The 21,306-nt window shown below is 43.2% G+C and overlaps 2 protein-coding genes across 8 annotated transcripts in view; one reads left to right on the forward strand and one right to left on the reverse strand.

Moving 5' to 3' along the window:
- LOC140477089 (uncharacterized) overlaps positions 1–16,109 on the reverse strand; it is a 66,183-nt gene extending 50,074 nt beyond the window's left edge. For 4 of the 7 annotated variants that reach the window (XM_072570340.1, XM_072570338.1, XM_072570337.1 and 1 more), the window contains exons 1-5: positions 15,908–16,100; positions 9,422–9,512; positions 7,008–7,073; positions 1,955–2,118; positions 316–406 (exon numbers count right to left, since the gene is read on the reverse strand). In XM_072570340.1, coding sequence (XP_072426441.1) covers positions 316–406; positions 1,955–2,118; positions 7,008–7,073; positions 9,422–9,512; positions 15,908–16,087 — 592 coding nt within the window. In that variant the 5' untranslated portion in view covers positions 16,088–16,100. Of the gene's footprint in view, positions 1–315; positions 407–1,954; positions 2,119–7,007; positions 7,074–9,421; positions 9,513–15,907 lie in introns of all 7 variants that reach the window. The other 3 variants (XM_072570339.1, XM_072570342.1, XM_072570343.1) reach the window with 3 other exon arrangements.
- snx16 (sorting nexin 16) overlaps positions 1–21,306 on the forward strand; it is a 386,689-nt gene that overhangs the window by 206,339 nt on the left and 159,044 nt on the right. The window lies entirely within an intron of this gene.

Genomic DNA, 21,306 nt, shown 5'->3' on the forward strand with positions numbered 1-21,306 from the left:
GCAAAGTCCTAACTTTGCAATACATGTGCAAAGTGGATAGATGGCAGCCCAGTATTTTCCCAAAGGGAAGGTGTTTGGGGAGAGAAATAAAAAGTTGAGAAAACTTATTTCTACAGTGGTCATATGGTCTTTATTCTGGAGGTGGAATGCCATTCCTCTCAGTCATTGCAACTGCATGAAATGGGAAGAAGAGTGAAGGCAAAAAAAATGAACAAAATTAGAAGGTGTCTTATTGCCATGCGAGTCTCAGTTTTTTTAGAAAGATGCAGGAGAAAATATTTCAATATAAAAACAGAATATGCACTGACAGTTTACCTTGAGAAAGAGGAATCTGCAGTGGATCAATTAAGCAATTCATTAAAGATTTTCTCATGTCTTCAATAAGACCGACCAAATGTGACGCTGGCTGTAGAATACAGAACAACTCAATAAGAAAGAAGTAGCAAAGAACATCTTTAAAACCTAGGTCTACTACTTTTGTATTTTTACTTCCCAGCAATTATTTTACTCTTTCCTTGTATTGTTAATTCTCTCATTTAATATCAACATCCTAAGGGTTCCAATCTGAAATGGGCCAGCCATATAGAAATACTGTGGCCACAAGAACAGGACAGAAGGTGGGAAGTCTTCAGCAAGTAACTCATCTCCTGTCTCTTCAATGCCTATATACCATCTACAAACACAAGTCAGCAGTGTTGTGAAATAGTGACCACTTGCCTAGGTGAGTGTGGCTCACCACAACACAATAAAACCCGACACCATCCAGAGCAAAGAAACCCACCTGAGCGGCTACCCATTCACAATCTTCAACCTTCATTTCATTCACAGACAGACAATGGCAGCAGTGTATGCATCTACAAAGGTGAATTACAGGAACTCACCAGGTTAAAGCAACAGCACCTTTCAAACCTAGGTCACCTACCATCAAGAAAGACAACAGAAGTAGATGTAAAAGTGACAATTTAACATCACCACCTAAGCCACACACGTTGGAATTACATCACGCAAACCCTTATCGCCACTATGTTAAGATTGTCCCTCTCAACAAAATGTCCCCACACTCCAAGGATGACAGTTGTTCAAGAAGGCAGTTCACCGTCATCTTCACCAGGTCAATCAACATTGCACAATCAAGTCTGGCCTAGCCAAGGAAGCCCATATTCCATGGCAGAATGATAAAACAAATACACTAACACTACACTTACAGAATCTTTGTAATGAAATACTTATAAATTTATCATAAATTTGATCCACCATTGATCTTACATAACATTTTGACTTTTGTATTCTATATACTTCGAAAAACTAATAACTAAAAGGAAGGAACTACATGATTATTACTACAAACTTTGTAATTCAATTGTACAACACCTACTCTGTGGGGAAGAACACAGTAACAGCTTTTTCTTTTATTTAATTCTGAAGTATATATTTAGCTGACCTGCTTTCATTATTGTAACACAGAGACATAGCAAAGATGCATGTACAACTGAGAATTAATTCAAACCAGTTGAGGCATTTTAAAAAAACCTTACTCTACTCAATTCCTAAGCTTAGAAATATTACAATAAATGAATTTCAAAAGTCATAAAACCCGATACACTAGTTAATACATATGCTGAAACTACCCTGGCACCACATTTTCAACACAATATTTATAATAATTATAACTTGTCACTTTGACATAGTTTGACATAGTTTGATCATTGAATATCTGATGTGTTCTTAACAAATGTCTTCAGCTATTCCTCATTTTAAACAGGACTAACAACTAGAAATTTGATAAGTTAAACATATTGCCAAGGTTCAGTAATTCGTCTCCAAATATAATCATCAACTAACCATCCTCCCATCAAAATTAGCGTACAAATTGGCAAAGTATGGTTCAAACATTTTGTATCATCTTAACTTTATTTTTTGCTGCATGAACAAAGTTCATAACATGCACTCTTACGTATCTCCAGTTGTGTAAGTAACTTGAAGACACCAGGCCAGTGTTATCTATATGGATTCCAGGGTTTTGATGCAGAATTAGCAGCTTCTTCACAAAACATTTTGGTGGAATCTGGGGATGTTCGTTATGCAACCAGATGCTAATTGGAACATTATAAATTATGCCTGAATATAAACACATATACACATTATTAACAAAGTGTAATTTGAACAAATATACCCAATACAAACACCATGCTTAAAATGGGGGAGGGGGGATTGTGCATCTATCACTTCAGCATTAAACACAAAAGATTATTTTAAATTTTTCATGAAACTTTCTCCCTTGTTGCTTATTCAAAGTGATTCACTAATTTGGCCCATTTAGAGAAAAAGAGTATGGTGCTGGAAAAGCACAGTCGGTCAGGCAGCATCCAAGGAGCAGGAGAATCGATGTTTCAGGCATAAGCCCTATCAGGAATGAGGCTTGTGGGTTCGGGCTGAGAGATAAATGGGAGGGAGGTAGGGTTGGGGGGAGGTAGCTGGAAAAGTGATAGGTGGATAAAGATGAGGAAGAAGGTGATAGCTCAGAGGGGGCAGTGAGGGACTAATCTAGAGGGCGGGGCTGAGTTGGAGGCTTGGGTCTGGGATAATGTGTGTGTGTGTGTGTGTGTGTGTGTGTGTGTGTGTGTGTGTGTGTGTGTGTGTGTGTGTGTGGGTGGGGTGGGGAAGATAATGAAGCAGTTGAAATCCACATTTATCCCGTGTGGTTGCAGGGCCCCAAGGTGGAATATGAGGCGTTCCTTCTACAGGTGTCAGATGGTAATGGTTTGGCGGTAGAAGAGGCCCAGGAACTGTATGTCCTTTACAGAGTGGGAGGGGGAGTTGAAGTTTCAACCTGGGAACAGATGTGCCAAAGGTGGGAAGAAAAATTTTCCCAGGATGACCAATTCCACCTCAAAGTCCCAGATGGGCTCCTTCTTCCACAATCACAACTTCCCTTCCAATGTGGTTGACGATGCCCTCCAGCGCATCTCCTCCACTTCACACACCACCACCCTTGAACCCCACCTCTCCCAATGCAACAAGGACAGAACCCCCTCTGGTCCTCACCTTCCACCCCATTAACCTCCACATACAACACATTATCCTCTGCCACTTCCGCCACCTCCAAGTGGAACCCACCACCAGCGATATATTTTCTTCCCCACCCCGTATCAGCATTCCAAAAAGACCATTCCAAAAAGACCACGACTCCCTCGTCAGGTCCACACCCCCCACCAGCCCACATCCCATTCCTGGAACATTTCCCTGCCACCTGTGCCCACACCACTCCCCTCACCTCCGTCCAAGGCCCCAAGGGATCCTTCCACATCCATCAGAAATTCACCTGCACCTCTACAAATGTCACCTACTGCATCCATTGCACCTGGTGTGGTCTCCTCTACATCGGGGAGACAGGAAGCCTTCTTGCAGATCATTTCAGAGAACATCTCTGGGACACCCATCAACTCCACCGCCCCATGTCTGAACACTTCAATTCTACCTCCCACTCCATCAAGGACATGCAGGTCCTAGGCCCCTTCCATTGCCAAACTGTTACCATCCAACACCTGGAGGAGGAACGCCTGATATTCCAACTTGGGACCCTGCATCCACATAGGATAAGTGTGGATTTCAACAGCTTCCTCACTTCCCCTCACCCCATATTATCCTAGTCCTAAGCCTCCAACTCGGTCCCGCCTTCCGGTCCCGTCTATCACTACTCGCTCTGACCAACCACCTTCTCCCTCACCTTTATCCATTTATCACTTTCCCAGCTACCTCACCCCCAACCCCACCCTACCCTCCCATTTATCTCTCAGCCCCAATCCACAAGCCTTATGCCTGATGAAGGGCTTATGCCCGAAACGTCAATTCGCCTGCTCCTTGGGTGCTGCCTGACTGGCTGTGCTTTTCCAACACCACGCTCTCGATCTGACTTCCAGCATCTGCAGTCCTCACTTTCTCCATTTAGAGACAATAACAGATTGATTTGGGAATTTCACAGACTGTACTTCAAATGGTAAATCTGAAAGATTGAAGCCAGGTCTTATTATGGGTTATAAATTAAGTTGTCAAAGATGTTTTGATTGCAGGTTGTTATATGTAAGTCTCCGAAGGCATATGAGTACAGGACGTATCACAATTTGACTTATTAAACTGTCACAGTCTCTTGATGCACTTTCCTATGTTAAATGCAATACATACAAGTTTGCCGTCTGAAAATACCTGATTCCATCTGATCGCGACAGCTATGCAGGCCTGGCTAGTACTTGAATAGGAGACCACCAGGGAAAACCAGGAGCGGTAGGAAGGGGACTTGTGGTACAGTGATAGTGTCTCTACTCTGAGCCAGAAGGGTTCAAGTCCTGCCTGCTTCACAGCTGTATCACAGCACATTTGAACGGGTTAATTAAAAATATCTATAAATGTAAGTTTTCTGGCCTTTCAATGAGTTTAGAATTTCTTGATACAATTTCTAGTCCCAGTCCACAACTGCAACTACCAACTAAATTAGCAAACTCTTCTATGAAAGAGGAGCAGTCAATAGTGGAACAAAAATAGAAACTGCTGGGGAAACTCAGCAGATCTGGCAGCATTAATAGGGAGAAAACAGAGTTATTGTTTCAGAACTAGTGACTTTTCTTCAGAACTGATAGTAGCTAGGAAAAGGTTGGGTATTTAGGCTGAAGACTGGGGTGGGTAGGGAGAGGGTTAAAGGTGATCGTAGCCTAGAGAAGGACAGTTAGGCCAAAAAAGGGATGGATAATGGTGACCATAAGCAGGTGCAGAAAACAACCCAAGTCAGATCGGGGCTCGAGTACGAGTATGGGTAAAAGAAATGGAAGGAGATGATCAGGCCTTCAAATTATTGAACTCAGGATTGAGTCCCAAAGGCTGCAGGGTGCCCAAGCAGAAAACGAGATGTTGATCCTTGAGCTTGTGCTGAGGCTTGCTGGAGCACTGAAGCAAGCTTGAGAGAAGATGAGTCAAGACCAGAGGCCGAGCAGGAGTTGAGTGCGTAGACAATATTCTGCAGCTGCAGCAGCAGAGTGAGAATGGGCCGGGCTGAGTCCTGAAGTGATGGGCAGGCTGAAATCTTGGAGCAGGAGAATCCAGAGTCCTACAGTGGCACATGGGAAATCCCGCATTCCGAAGGGCTACATGGGGAATCTCGCTTCCCGGAGGGTCATGTGGGCAATCCCTTATCCTGGAGCGGCATGAGGTGAAGCAAATCCCAGTAAAGTGCAAGCTTCTTTGTTGCTGCTGAGTGCCAGTGAGGAGCAGACTGGTGGCTGGAGCGATGTGGGACAGGTGTTGGACTTGGGCCTGGCACTTTGTGCTGAGTTACTGCTGTCTGGAATTTTTTTAATCGGAGTGTAATGCAAATCCTTTTCACAATATTACAACTAAATTATTCTTAAGACACAGTAAGTAATGCTATTGCTTTTCTTTAAATCCTTTTTGGTATAACAACACTTTTTTCTACTTTATAAGATTTGTACCTAGGCATTTGTAAAAACTTTTCACTGTACTCCTGTACTAAAGTACAATTCTCAATAAAGGATATTCTATTCTAGACAGAGATGTTAGCCAGGGAATATGGTAGCATGTTGAAGCAGTAGACAACTGGAAACCACTTTACATGGCATTCATGGACCTAACTAAAGCGTTTGACACAGTTAACAGCCAGACTCTCTGAAGGACAGTGTCACGATGCGGCTGCCCTGTTAAGTTAATCAGGATGCTAGGCTGCTGCACGATGACATGTTTGCACTCCTACTTAGCAACTATAGACTGGAGTCTGAGCTTTTCACTATGCAAACGGGTGCCATGCAGGGCTGCATCTTCACACTCACCCTGTTCACCATCTTCACCCTCTTCCATCTCACAAGCCAAATCTGCCCAAGGAAATTCAAATAATTTACCGTATGGACAACAGCTGTACATAAATTTAATAAATTCAATGTCAAGGGTAAGGTCTCCACCACTTCCATCTTGGAGTTTCGATAATACGGATGACAACACCAGCTCAGTACACAATACACACCAATACCCACACTGCAATAGAATCTGTGGATCCCGGATTGGCCTCTTTAACGACTTGAAGACCACAATTAGATGCCCCTATGGAGGACAATCACACTTGACCCAAGTGATTGTCAATCAATATTCCTGATGAAGGGCTTTTGCCCGAAACGTCAATTTCGAAGCTCCTTGGATGCTGCCTGAACTGCTGTGCTCTTCCAGCACCACTAATCCAGAATCTGGTTTCCAGCATCCGCAGTCATTGTTATTTTCACAGACAGAACGGAGGTGTTCCCCAAAGCAATTGCCCAGATTACATTTCATTTCCCTAATGTAGAGGAGCCCACATTGAGGAGCGAATTAAGTAAACTCAATACAATATGGTCAATATTGTGTTTGATCCTCACATTAAATACACCAATACAAGAGAAATATAGGAATCAACTTCGAGATCACCCTGTACAGTGCTAAAAAATGGCAGCACAGGCTTGAAAGGCCAAGTGACCTATCCTGGTTCCTTGATTATATTTTTGTATGATCTGGAGAAATTCTTCACCATCATAATTACCCCCAAATATAATAGTGCCAAAGGGAAACTTCTGAGAAAGTATTGAGAAGGTTCTAGTTGGAATAATTTACTTGTCTTTAAGAACCAATGGGTTAAACAATCAATTCATTATTCTTATATCAGTTAACTACTCTAACATAATTGAATTTGCAGGGTTTTCCGACCATCAAGCTTTTCAGTCCCTCCCCCACAGCACTGCTCAGTGGGAGGGTCACAATTTAACCCACAAGTTTTTCCACATATATTATTATGCCTCATAAGGAGGCACAGTCCAGTGCAGCTAAGATAAACCTATCCAGACTTTCAGTAGTTTCTTAGAAAACGTTTCAGAAGATGGAAAAAAGCATCTCCACCAAGAGCATTGAACTGTTCATCCAAACTGCCAATTTAATATAGATCTAAAACATTAATGTGATGACTTAGCCTATGCTCTTACCTCTGCATAGCACAGGAATAGTGCCATTCAAATTAACAAGTTTACTTTTAGCTCCATTTTCACAATCTGAAAGAAAAAGGCATAAACAAGATCATCAAATGGATTAAAGAAATATTTTTATCTAAAATGATTTGGTTCAGCTACTTTCTCGCAAGAGCGCCTGAATGTTAACATTAAGCATACGCGATATGGAATCAGGAGTCAAATATGGATGTTGCCAGGGTTGGAGGATCTGAGCTACAGGGAGAAGCTGAACAGGCTGGGGTTGTTTTCCCTGGGCATCGGAGGCTGAGGGGTGACCTTATAGAAGTTTATAAAATTATGAGGAGCATGGATAGGATAAATAGACAAAGTCTTTTCCTTGGGGTCAGGGAATACTAGACAGCATAGGTTTAAGGTGAGAGGGGAAAGATATAAAAGAGACCTAACGGGCAACTTTTTCTCGCAGAGGGTGGTACATGTATGAAATGAGCTGCCAGAGGAAGTGGTGGAGGCTGGTACAATTGCAATATTTAAAAGGCATTTGGATGGGTATATGAATAGGAAGGGTTTGGAGGGATATGAGCCAGGTGCTGGCAGGTGGGACTAGATTGGGTTGGGATATCTGGTCGGCGTGGACGGGTTGGACTGAAGGGTCTGTTTCCATGCTGTACATCTCTATGATTCTATTTACAAAAACTCCAATCTAAAGTCACCCACTTTCAGGCGCACTGGAGGTGGGGGAAAAGGCAGCCAGTCAGAATATTTCCAGGATACAGATTGGCAATTTCAATCTGTTAATGAGAATGGCCACATCCAATTTAACCTGCCCTACTGTTTAAATGTTTTTATTCAAACTGTTAAGACATGTCATGACACGTGTCTGGATCAGGTGCGATATGACCCTGGGTCTTTTGGCCTAGAGGTAGGGCATTACCACTGCACCACAACAACCCTTGTGTTTTGCTGTTTAAGCTCAGTCTAATTAGTTTGCCTGGCCTTAGATGTGCACTAGCTGAAGGGAGATGAAAATAGTGTTGGGAAGAAGGCAAGTGCCTTTACAGTACTGTGTCTGGGTAAAGAATAAACATGCTTTGTCCAGACCCCCAAGTTTCCCTCCATTGCCCATTACAGAGACCACCCCCCACCCCGGATAGTTAAGTTGCCACAATTCATTATTACCCCTTTCTCTAGGTCAGCAATTGGTCGCCCAGCTGTTCTGGCATATTCCCTGACTACAGGACAGGGGATATGTCAGGGATAACAGAATCATGCTAATTCAGACTTCCTGCTTTCCCATCCAAAGTCTGTCCACATCCTATATTCAACTTGTCCTTTTTAATATCAGGGTTGAATACCTTAATATCAAAAGATTATGTCCAATGCCGTGAGAGGACACATTCTCTTAATCCATGTCAACAAGAATATATCATGGTCAGAAATTTATCATTAAGTGTTAAGTGGTGACCATCACAGAGTAGTCAGAGTGTGATAGTCGCATTTTCTGGCTCAATAATTTCATTGACTATAACAGCACTGAAACTATATCTACACCACTACGGCAACCCTTCCCCACACTCTTTTCATCTCCATCAATGGCTAATCATTCAGCGACTACCTCTTCTCTCTGAGACACAGTTTCCTCCCCTCAGTTATCAAAATGTCATACTGTGACCCGTCTTTTAAGATTTTTAATTACTTCTGAATTTGCTGACATCCAGGAGCATGCACACTAGCAGCGATTTTTCTCATCAGTATAATTAAACAAAGACTGACAAATACAAAATAATGAATAAAAAAGTGAAAAAGGTACAGCAGATAAGAGAAATAACATAAAATTTTGACTCTGATTAATTTTTGTTTTTCAAATTTGGCTTAGTATAGTGCACACACTTAGTGTGTGTAGTCAGCAATCATTGGAGCATTAGCAAACATATGATTCATTTGTTGCCTGCAAGTCTTATCTCAATGGAAAGTGAAAGCTACCACGGACATAGAGACCTGATAATGGTCCAAGGCACTTTATAAATAAACACATTCTTTCTTGAAATAAAATGGATAAACAACAAATTTGCGAGTAGCAACATCCCACAAGATGCAATGCAGTAACAAGTGCCACTCAATCTAAAGCTATTGTTTTTTCTTACCATTTAGTTAGGCCACATCTCGTGCTAGAGGCCCCGCCTCTGAACCCAAAGATCCAGATTCAAGTCCCACCTGCCCAGTGATGTGTAATAACATGTCCGCACAGATTGATTCAAAATACAGAGTGTTTTGTTCTTAAACTTACCAAGATTTACATTCTAAGCAAAATATCCTGTACTTTTAGAGGAAATATTTCACAAGAACTCTCTTTTGGAAGTAATGTGTAGTTATGCATTTTAACAATTAAATGTAACTTATTTATCTCCCTGTAAACGTAAAAGAAGACTTACGATAATAGTCAAAACCTACAGAGAGGTTTCTGTAGGTTGCCTGGACATTTTTAAGTTCATTCATAACCACTACTGGGAAAAAGTATGAACACTGCAAAAGAAAAAGCAACAGAATTATAATGGTACCTCGGAATCTGAATTTAATTTGTTCCAGGAGGCTGTTCGGATTCCGAAACTATTTTCCCCATAAGAAATAATGGAAAGTAAATTAATCAGTTTCTGGACCCCCAAAAAAATTTCAAGACAGTTTTAACTGCAAATACACATGGTTAAGGTAAAATAAGATGAGTAAATGACCTAAATGTCAAGTAATAATAATAAAACAAAAAATAAATGTACTAACATGAAAATAACTTCATTTAACTTAGTGAGGAGTGATAATGGTACATGTGGAAACTGGAGAGGAGGATGAGGGAGAGGGTTTACTGCTTGGAAGGTGAGTCATCTTCCATAATAACATCAGGTAACTGTGCTTTTGGTGTTTGCTCTCTTTGTCACTTCATTGTCGTAACACTAAGACCACATGTAGAGCTGGGGCTCACTGGACTGGCTTTCTTTACAGAACCACCTTTCCAAAATTGTCCAGTGTTGGCAACTTTTCTGAATTTATTTGAAGCGGTCAATCACATTGTCATTGAACATGTTTATGCTCCTGTTAACCACTGCCTTGTAAGGATGCCACCTTTCAACAATGACCTGTGTTTTAGACCACAGGAAGCACAGTTCCTTAATTTCAGCACTGGAAATGTTCCCACTCGCTCCCTCTTCCTCCTCTGAAGACATTTCCTCTGCCACTTCTTGCTGTGTCTTGTGGAGGTGCTGAAGTTCTTCTGTGGTGAGTTAATTCTTGTGATCCTCCACTAACTCCTCCACATCCTCTTCACTCACCTCCAAGCCCATGGACTTGCCCAGAGACACAATAACAGGCACAACAGGCGGTTCTTCGAAGCCTTCAAAGTCTCTCCCTGCAACACATTCAGACCAGAGTTTCTTCCAGGCAGGGTTCATTGTCCTCAGAGACACTTCCCTCCATGCTTTGTCTATGATTCTTAAGCAATGGAGGATATTATAATGATCTTTCCAAAAGTCTCTGAGGGTCAGTTTGGTCTCGTTTGTCACCTCAAAGCATCTCTGGAACATAGCCTTGGTGTACAGTTTTTTTGAAATTTGAGATAACTTGCTGGTCCATGGGCTGGGTGAGAGGAGTGGTATTGGGGGGCAAGAACTTCATCTTGATGAAGCTATATTCGCTCAGCAAATCTTCTTCCAAGCCTGGAGGATGACCAGGAGCGTTGTCCATCACAAGAAGAGTCTTCAGCGGTAGATTCTTTTCTTCAAGATAAGCCTTCACAGAAGGGACAAACTCCTCAGGAATCCACTCAGTGAAGAACTGCCTGGTAACCCATGCTTTCATGATTGCCCTCCACATAACATTAAAAGCTTGCTCTTCATAACATTGTTCTTTTTGAATATACGTGGATTCTCGGAGTGGTACACAAGCAAGGGCTTTATCTTGCAGTCTCCACTAGAATTACCATACAACAAGAGAGTAAGCCTGTCTTTCATTGGCTTATGGCCTGGTAAAGACTTCTCTTCCTTAGTTACATAGGTCCTCCTTCACATCTTTTTCCAGAAGAGGTTTGTCTCATCACAATTGAACACCTATTATGCCACATACCCCTCAGTGTTCACAAACTCACTAAATTTCATCACAAAATTTGCCGCTGCATCCACATTCGAACTAGCAGCCTCTCCATGCATAACAACACTGTGGATCCCAGTTCTTTTCTTAAAGTTTTCAAACCACCCCCTGCTAGCCTTAAACTTATTACTATCAGCACTACTTCCAGGCACATCTTTTTTTAAGGTCAGCCTGGCTTTCTCACAAATTATGCCCTCAGAGATGGGATCACCAACCAACTGTTTTTCATATATCCACACTAAGAGGAATTTTTCCACCTCCTCTATAAAATTGGATCTCTTCGAGGTCAGAGTCGTAACACTTTTTGCCACATCAGCTGCTTTTATCACTTCTTTATTTTTCAGAATCGTTCACACAGTCAATCTCGGCTTCTCAAACACGGCAGCGAGATCAGACACACGCGTACCGCTCTCATGCTTCGCGATAAGTTCTTTCTTCAACTCAAGTGTCATTCTCACAGACTTCCTCTTACTCTTATTTGCTTGACTGCTCTTCTTGGGTGCCATGGTGAATGCACAAGGGTGATAATTTTAAAAAACCAGCACAAATCAAGGTGATGGACACATGAGAGATGCTTCTCACGACTACTTCTGGGGGACGAACTGAACAAACAACGTGCGACCTGAACGGTACGTGGTGTTCGGACTCTGAAAACGTGTTGGGATTTTGGGGCAACATTTTCTCGAAATAATTGTTCAGATTCCAATTTGTTTGAACAATAGGGTGTTCGGATTCAAGGGTCACTACTGTACTTACAACATTTTACACCATAACTGGGTCAAGTGATTTCCTGTTACCATTTAGTTAGAATTGTTAATACTGGAACATCTATAAAAGCTAATGTTGTAAAAAAATTTGAAGTGTCTCTTTGATTTTTTTTACATGGGAATGCAGCAGGCAAGGAGGCTGTTCTTTGCCTTTCAGAACCTAATTGAGATAGGATTAAACCCTGAGATAATCTTCCTCCACGAGCATCTTTTGAATAACTGGATTGGTTTTACCCATATTCCAAATACAAATCCATCCCCAACATGAAACAGGCCTTTATACCAAATAGCATTTTGAAACTTGGATCACTTTTAGACTGCTTTAAACTTTGTGCTTCAACAGATGCTATGAGAACTGCTGAGTTTCTTCAGCATTCTCTCATTGTTTGTTTCAACTCCAGTGAATATAATCCTAAATGATCCAATCTACCTTCATATATCAGTCCTGGCAATCCCAGGAATCTGTCTGGTAAACCTGAAGCACAGTCATTGCTAGAAAGTAGAAACACAAGGCAGCCAATAGGTACACAACTAAGCTGAAAAAAATAAAAATGAAGGACAGAAGGGAGGCTAAGGGAACAGTCCCTGTGGAAAGCTGACAAGGGCAGGGAGGGGAAGAGGCGTCTGGTGGTGGCATCTTACTGCAGATGGCAGAAATGGCACCTAATGATCCTCTGGACGTGGGTGCAGTTGAGATGGTAGGTAAGGACAAGGGGGACTCTATCGCTGTTATGGGAGGGAAGAGAGGGGGTGAGGGAAGAAGTGTGAAAGATGGGTAGAACCCAGCTAAGGGTCCTGTCAACAACAGTGCTGGGAAATCCTTGGTTGAGGAAGAAGGCCGACATTTTGGAGGCCCTCTTGTCGAAGTTGGCATCATCGGGACTGATGCAACAGAGAGGAAGGAACTGGGAGAATAGCATAGAGTGTTTACAGGATGCAGGATATGATAGTGTATAGTGAAAGTAACTGTGAGAGTCAGTAGGTTTATAGTGCACATGGGTGACCAACCTATCCCTAGAAATGGAAAATGAGATGTCGAGAAAGGGAGGGGAGAGTGGAATCAGGTGAAAGTGAGGGCTGGGTGGAAATTGGAAGCGAAAATCGATAAACTTTTCCAATTCAGGATGAGAGAAGCAAGCAGCACTGATGAATATCGCAGAAAGAGTTGTGGGTGAGGGCCGGAATGGACTCGAACAAGGAATATTCCACACACCTCACAGATAGGCATAACTGGGTCTTAAGTGGGTACTCATGACCAAAAGAAAAATGTGAGGGGTTAAAAGAGAAGTTGTTCAGGGTAAGGATGAGCTTGGCCAGGTGAGGAGGGTGGTAATGGGTGGGGATGGTTTAGGCCTTTGTTACAAGAAGAACTGTCGAGGCCTGAGACCATTCTGGTAGGGGATGGATATGTAAAAGGATTGGATGTCCATATTAAAGAGGAGACAGCTGGAGCCCACAAACTGGCAATTCAGAAACTGGTGAAAAGCATCAAGGAATCGAGGATGGAAGGGAGCAAGGACTGGACTGGGGAGAAAAAAAACCAAGTCAAAGTAGAAAGAGCCAAGTTGTGTGGGGCAGAAGCAGCCAGAAACAATAGCTCTACCTGGGCAGTTCTGATTGTGAATTTTGGGAAGGAGGCAGAAGTGAGCTGTGCGGGGTTTGGGGACTATGAAATTGGAGGCAGTGGGGGGATTTCAACAGATGAAGTGAGGTTAGTAATTGTAGTTGACACAATGTTCTGACATTCAATCGCGGAGTCGTGGCTCAGAAGGAAATACGAGGTATCTGAGAGCTGATGCTCAGCCTCAGCAATGTAGAGGTCAGTCCGCTAGACTACAACAGAACCACACTTATCAGCAAGCTTAATTACAGAGTCGGGATAGGATCTGAGAGCACAAAGTTGGTTGTGACAATGTAAACAGTGAAATACTGTAGCTCTAATCCCCATGTAAAAAACTGCATTACACAGTAATTCCTGACCCCAGTGCAATGTAAACAAGCAGTGCACCGTAATGCTGACCCCAGTACAATGTAACGCTGACCCCAGTGCATTGCAAACAGGCCGTGCAGCGTAACGCTGACCCCAGTACAATGTAAACAAGCGGTGCATCGTAACGCTGACTCCAGGGCAATGTAAACAAGCGGCGCACTGTAAAGCTGACCCCAGTGCATTGCAAACAGGCCGTGCACCGTAACGCTGACCCCAGGGCAATGTAAACAAGCGGTGCACCGTAATACTGACTCCAGGGCAATGTAAACAAGCGGTGCACCGTAATGCTGACCCCAGTACAATATAAACAAGCGGTGCACTGTAACGCTGACCCCAATACAATGTAAACAAGCGGTGCACTGTAACGCTGACCCCAGTGCATTGCAAACAGGCCGTGCACCGTAACGCTGACCCCAGGGCAATGTAAACAAGCGGTGCACCGTAATACTGACTCCAGGGCAATGTAAACAAGCGGTGCACCGTAATGCTGACTCCAGTACAATGTAACGCTGACCCCAGTACAATATAAACAAGCGGTGCACTGTAACGCTGACCCCAGTGCATTGCAAACAGGCCATGCAACGTAACGCTGACCCCAGTACAACATAAACAAGCGGTGCACCGTAACACTGACCCCAGGGCAATGTAAACAAGCGGTGCACCGTAACGCTGACCCCAGTAAAATGTAAACAAGTGGTGCACCGTAACGCTTACCCCAGTACAATGTAATGCTGACCCCAGTGCATTGCAAACAAGCTGTGCACCGTAACGCTGACCCCAGTACAATGTAAACAAGCGGTGCATCGTAACGCTGACCCTAGTACAATGTAAACAAGCGGGGCATCGTAACACTGACCCCAGTACAATGTAAACAAGCGGGGCATCGTGACGCTGACCCCAGTGCATTGCAAACAGGTCGTACATCGTAACACTGACCCCAGTACAATGTAAACAAGCAGTGCACTGTAACGCTGACCCCAGTACAATGAAAACAAGCAGTGCACCGTAATGCTGACTCCAGTACAATGTAACGCTGACCCCAGTGCACTGCAAACAGGCCGTGCACCGTAATGCTGACCCCAGTACAATGTAAACAAGCAGTGCACTGTAACGGTGACCCCAGTACAATGAAAACAAGCAGTGCACCATAATGCTGACTCCAGTACAATGTAACGCTGACCCCAGTACAATGTAAACAAGCGGTGCCCCATAACACTGACCCCAGTAAAATGTAACGCTGACCCCAGTACAATGTAAACAAGCAGTGCACTGTAACGCTGACCCCAGTACAATGAAAACAAGCAGTGCACCGTAATGCTGACTCCAGTACAATGTAACGCTGACCCCAGTACAATGTAAACAAGCGGTGTCCCATAACACTGACCCCAGTAAAATGTAACGCTGACCCCAGTACAATGTAAACAAGCAGTGCACTGTAATGCTGACCCCAGTACAATGTAACGCTGACCCCAGTGCACTGCAAACAGGCCGTGCACCGTAACGCTGACCCCAGTACAATGTAAACAAGCGGTACATTGTAATGCTGACCCCAGGGCAATGTAAACAAGCGGTCCACCGTAACACTGACCCCAGTACAATGTAAACAAGCGGTGCACCGTAACGCTGACCCCAGTGCATTGCAAACAGGCCGTGCATCGTAACACTGACCCCAGTACAATGTAAACAAGCGGTGCGCCGTAACGCTGACCCCAGGGCAATGTAAACAAGCGGTGCGCCGTAACGCTGACCCCAGTACAACGTAAACCAGCAGTGCACCGTAACGCTGACGCCAGTACAATGTAAACAAGCGGTGCGCCGTAACGCTGACCCCAGTACACTGTAAACAAGCGGTGCAATGAAACTCTGACCCCAGGGCAATGTAAGTATCAGCGTAAGCAGCGGCACATGGAAACATAGACAGATAACACAAATGCTGGAAAAAACTCAGCAGGTCTGTCTGTAAATGTGGAGAGAAAGTAGAGTTAACATTTCCGGACGGGTGACCGTGCTCAGACTGCGCCACTTGCCCGCTCTCCACCACCAGCCGCAGCGCCAGTTCTCTGTGCCCCGGGACGGTACTGGGCACTCTGCTGTGGACCGGGCCCGACTCGGCTCACCTCGATCAGGCTGCGGTTTAATAGATTTGCCGATACACTCATACTTCCCCCACCCACAGACAATCCTGTCGCCTTTCTGAACGAGTACATTCATCTGCATGGAACGTGATGACGCAGCACACCGTCGAACACGTGACTGTAATTGACAATCTGTCATGAAATGGATACAGCGCGGTCACGTGAGCGCTCTGACAGCTACCTCCAACCGGAAGACTTCTCCCTCCACTGGGTCTGTTCTCCCCACAGCAGAATAGGTGCAGGCTGTATTTACTGAAAGCCCATTGTCAGAATGAAACACTTGTGGGCTGGCTAACGGGTGACTTAGATTTAACGTTAAAAATCACATAACACCAGGGCGTAGTCCAACAAGTTTATTTGGAAGTACAAACTTTCTCGTACAATGTAGTACACGGACTTCAGCAGTTGAAGAATGTAGCTCACTACCATCTTCTCAAGGGCAACTCAGGACAGGCAGTGCTCCGAAAGCTTGGACTTCCAAATAAACCTGTTGGACTACGATCTGGTGTTGTGTGATTTTTAACTTTCTCCACCCCAGTCCAACACCAGCACCTCCACATCATAGATTTAAGGCAAAATTAGGCAAAAGAATCAGAGCCCACCCAAAGAGAAACCGTTTTCAACAGTTTGTTGCCATTCTGCTTCAGAATGTGGGAAAATAGTCTCAGATTGAACTGGGATAAAATACTCGAGACCGGAAGGAGGGAGGGTGGGACAAATTTGCTGCCTCTTTCAAAAAGTGTGGTTGGATTGAAAGATGTTTTATATCATTCTGTGGTTCTGTCACCACAATTAAATGTGTGTGACAGGAGCCATGTGCAAGATATAACACAAGACGTACAGACACAAGAAGAACACTGTAAGACAATAAAAAGGTAAAAGATTTAATAGGGGTGCACAATCAGAGGGACCTGGGTATGACAGGATCGTAGATGACAGGACAGGCAGAGACTGTCAATAAAACATATAGTAGCCTTGGGTTTTTTCAGGTATAGAGCACAAATGCAAGGAGTTTTTATTATAACCTCACTTGTGGGATGGGAATGTGAAAGACAGTCTTTATTGCCTGTCTTTAGTTGGCCTTGAGAAGGTGGTGATGAACTCACAGATGGTGATGTTCCCATGTATCTGTTGCCCGTATCCTTGTAGATGAGAGCAATTGTGGATTTGCTATCTGAGGATCTTTGGTGAATTTCTGACTGTATCTTGTAGATTGTACATACTGACGGTGGTGGTGGAGTGATTGATTATAGATTGGGGCCAAACAAGCTAGGTGCTTTATCCCTGACAGTGTCAAGTTTCTTGAGTGTTGTTGGAACATGCACCCATCCAGGTAAGTGGGAAGGATTCTATCGAACTTCTGACTTGTGCCTTGTCGATGCTGGACAGGTTTTGGGGAGTCACGAATTGATTTACTTGCTGCAGCATTCCTAGCCTCTGACCTGCTCTTGTAGTCAGAACTTGTACAAGACACTTCTAAACCTTAACTGATGCATTGCAGACAATTCTGGGAAACACATTATAGGAAGAATATGAACGCATTGGAAGTCTGGGGGAAGCAATTTACAAGAATGGTTCCGGGGGACCAGGAACTTTTCAGTTATGAAGATAGTGTGGGATATAGGTAAATTAATGTTACTTCTGCAATTCTGCAATTTCATTTTACAAAGTAAAATGAACACACCAGTGTGTAATTGTTTTAGCCAAGAGCTGAGTCAGCAAGAATGGAAACGATGTGGAGGAAATGTAGAATTGTTTTTGTATTAGCTAAAACTGTATGTCAGAAGGTAGACATTACGGGCAAATAGATAAGATGTTGTGAGAGGATGAAGTTAAGGTAGATACGCCTGTACAAACAGTAGATATAAACATCTGCTTCCCACTTTTACAAAAACACAGGAACAAACCCCAATTAAAAGGGTCAAAGGGATCAGAACGGCCTCGGGAAAGGCACAGATGAAGGGGGTAGATAATGATGAAGAAAGAATATGCCTAACAATGACCTACAGCAGGATGAGGTCAAACAGTCTTGTGAGGCCAGAAATAAGCATTTTGTCACAGACAAGGCCGGATAAGGCAAGAGATAAACAAGGGTAATGGGTCCAGTCTTAGGGAAGTGGAGGATGTAAACAGAGGAGGGAGCAGTGTAAAACAATAGAAATCAAATCATATAAATGTTGTGTATGAATTGAATTTGGTGTGTGTATGTCCTCTGCCTTATAGACACTGGATATCACACCCACTTGCAAGTGTAAAAGAAATGGCACTACTGATTCAGATCTTGTCTCGGACTGAAATTATTGAAGTGAGTGGGCTTTGTTTCTCACAATTGGGGGCTCGTCCGGGATTTTCTTCCATCACCGGGGGGAGTGGCTGGCCTTGGACACTGGGAAGACGCGTCCCATTCCCCATTGAGGAGCGGTCTCGTGTCCTGGTTTGGTCTGCTCCCTTGGGCGACCGGTACGAATCCCACAAGAGAGATATCTGAATCAGACAGGGATAAGCGTTCGATAGAAAATACGGCGACAAGGGGCCAGGCAACTCTGTGCACAGACCAAGGTAAGAAACCTGACTTTTAAGTATTGCCTTGGTGGCCGGGATTGAGTTTTAGTTGTTAATAAGGGACTAACGAAGGAACTCAATATGGGTTTTGCCGTGGGTAAGGAAAAAGCCTCCGGGAAAACAAAAGAAGGAAAAAGCAATGGAAATGGAGGCGGGGTCCCTTACAACATACCTCCAGAAAGTCCTTTTGGCAGGATGTTGTGGAATTGGCAAAATAATACTTGTACAAGGGAAAAAGATGATTAAATATTGTTGATGGACTAAGGAATCCATTCTTCGTCCCGCCGTCTTCTGGCCAAAATACAGGTCGGACAAAGACTGGGTTTGTAAATATCTGAATTTATTTGTTAATGAGTGTGAGAGAGAGAGAGAGAATGAAAAGAGTTGTACAGCTGGTAGAAAGTTTAACCCTTTGTGATTTGGTTTGAATGCACATTTGTTTGTTGGTGATTGAATGTTTGTGTTTTATTCCCTGGAGCTTGAGTTCCGGGACTGTTTTGAATCTGATTTTTATTATGGAAACTTAACATGATTTCTTTTAAGGTTAAGGATTCTATAAAGATTATGAAAAAAAAGAATGATAACTCCTGTTCTTCTTACAGGTCATGACTGCCTTACTATCAGTTTCTAACTAATCTCTTTTATCTTTACATAAAAGCGATTTATGGAGGACAGTTGAAGTTTCAGTTCAACATTAGATTGTAGTAAAAACAAAATTCTATGGTTAATATCTGTGACCTTGGATTCGGCCATTGTTCATGCATGAGAAGTTTTTTTTAACTTGAGTAGACAAATTCTTTTAAGGCAGCTCTGATTATTTCACGACCTATAGTATTGTAATTGAGCAATGATTGGTCAGGACTACTTAAGAAAACTAATTTTGGATTTAAATTAAGGGACTAAAACTGGGTGATTACAGTGGATTTCAAAATTGAGAACTGTATGCATTTTACATTTTAAATATTAAATACTGAATAAATGAACGTAAATATATAAATATATTTACAAGCTTGGAACAGGCTTTAAAATTAGTCAAGCATGAATTGATGAATTGGTGTTTGAAGTTATGAGGAGCTAGAAATATTGCAATATTTCTTTAAAAAAGAAAAAGGGGAAGAACGTAATGACTTATCCCCTTCGGGAGGTACCAATAGGGGACAAATAGGGATTGGGTTTGTAAGTGTCCCCCTCAGCAGTGGGGAGGTCAGAACATTTAAAAAAGAAATGAAGGTCCTGGTTGAGGATCCGGTAGGGTTGTCTGAACAAATTGATCAATTTTTGGGGCCCAGTCTGTATACCTGGGCTGAGTTAATGTCTATTTTGAATATACTATTTACTGGGGAAGAAAGGGGACTTATACAGGGGGCAGCCATTAAAATATGGGACAGGGAACACCCCATTGGAGATGGGGATGCTGGACAGGGAGAGACGAAGTTTCCCCTCAGAGACCCCCAGTGGGAAAATCAAAATCCAGAGCAGAGAGAAGAAATGAGGGAATTGAAAGACCTGGTTCTAAAAGGAATAAGAGAGGCAGTTCCGAAGTCACAGAATTTGACTAAAGTCTTTGAAGTTAGACAGGAGAAAGATGAGACTCCTTCAGCTTTCTTGCAAAGATTAAGAGACTCAATGTGGAAATATTCTGGAATGAACCCTGAGGACCCAGTGGCACAGGGTCTTTTGAAAGTACATTTTGTGACAAAGGAATGGCCAGACATACAGAGAAAGATACAGAAGATAGAAGGGTGGAGTGAAAAGCCATTAGATGAATTGTTAAGAGAGGCACAGAAAGTGTTTGTAAAGAGAGAGGATGAGAGACAAAAACAGAAGGTGAAAATAATGGTAGCTACGGTTGATGAGGTAGTTAAGAAAAGAGTGGAACCAATAGTGAGCAACCGGAGCGGCGGGTGGCAGCATGTCGGACAGAGAGGACAAGGGGGGAGTATTTGATAGAGGGTTTGAGCGACAGGGGCAGAGATGGAGGTCTCCACAGGCAGGATGCTATTATTGTGGAAAGATAGGGCACTTTAAGCGGGAATGTCCGGCTCTGAGAAGGGAAGAGAGGGCAATTCCGCTTATGAATTTTGATGAAGAATAGGGGTGTCAGGGGTTCCTGCCCCCAGGGACCCACCAGGAACCCTTGATAAACCTGAAGGTGGGACCCTGTAGGGAAGAGGTAGTCTTCCTAGTAGATACGGGGGCAGCACAGTCATCGTTGAATTTTAAACCAAAGAAAGTAGGAATGTCAACACGGTCAATTACTGTTTCAGGGGTAAAAGAGGAAGGATTTACTGTTTCAGTATTTGAACCTATGATGATAGAAGGTCCTAAGGATAGGGTCACAGGGGAACTGTTGTATATCCCTGATATAGGAAGTAACTTATTAGGGAGAGATTTAATTATCCTCTTAGGACTGGGGATTGGCATTCAGGAAAAAGAATTAGTTGTACAAAAGGCAATGTTGACAGAGGATGTGGAGAGAGAGATAGACCCTATTGTATGGGCTAGGAAAGGGAATTGTGGGAAACTACAGATCCCTCCCCTTGAAGTAAATTTTTAAAAAAAGGAAAGGGGACTTTGTCTGTGAGTGACAATATCCCATTTCCATAGAAGGTAAACGAGGACTGCAGCCAGTAATTGAAGGATTGATTAGAGATGGACTGTTGGAGCCATGTATGTCTCCTTATAATACCCCAATACTACCAGTGCGGGCATCTGATGGAACTTATCGA

The sequence above is a fragment of the Chiloscyllium punctatum genome, chromosome 5 (genome assembly GCF_047496795.1).
Source record: "Chiloscyllium punctatum isolate Juve2018m chromosome 5, sChiPun1.3, whole genome shotgun sequence".
In the NCBI taxonomy this organism is placed as follows: Eukaryota; Metazoa; Chordata; class Chondrichthyes; order Orectolobiformes; family Hemiscylliidae; genus Chiloscyllium; species Chiloscyllium punctatum.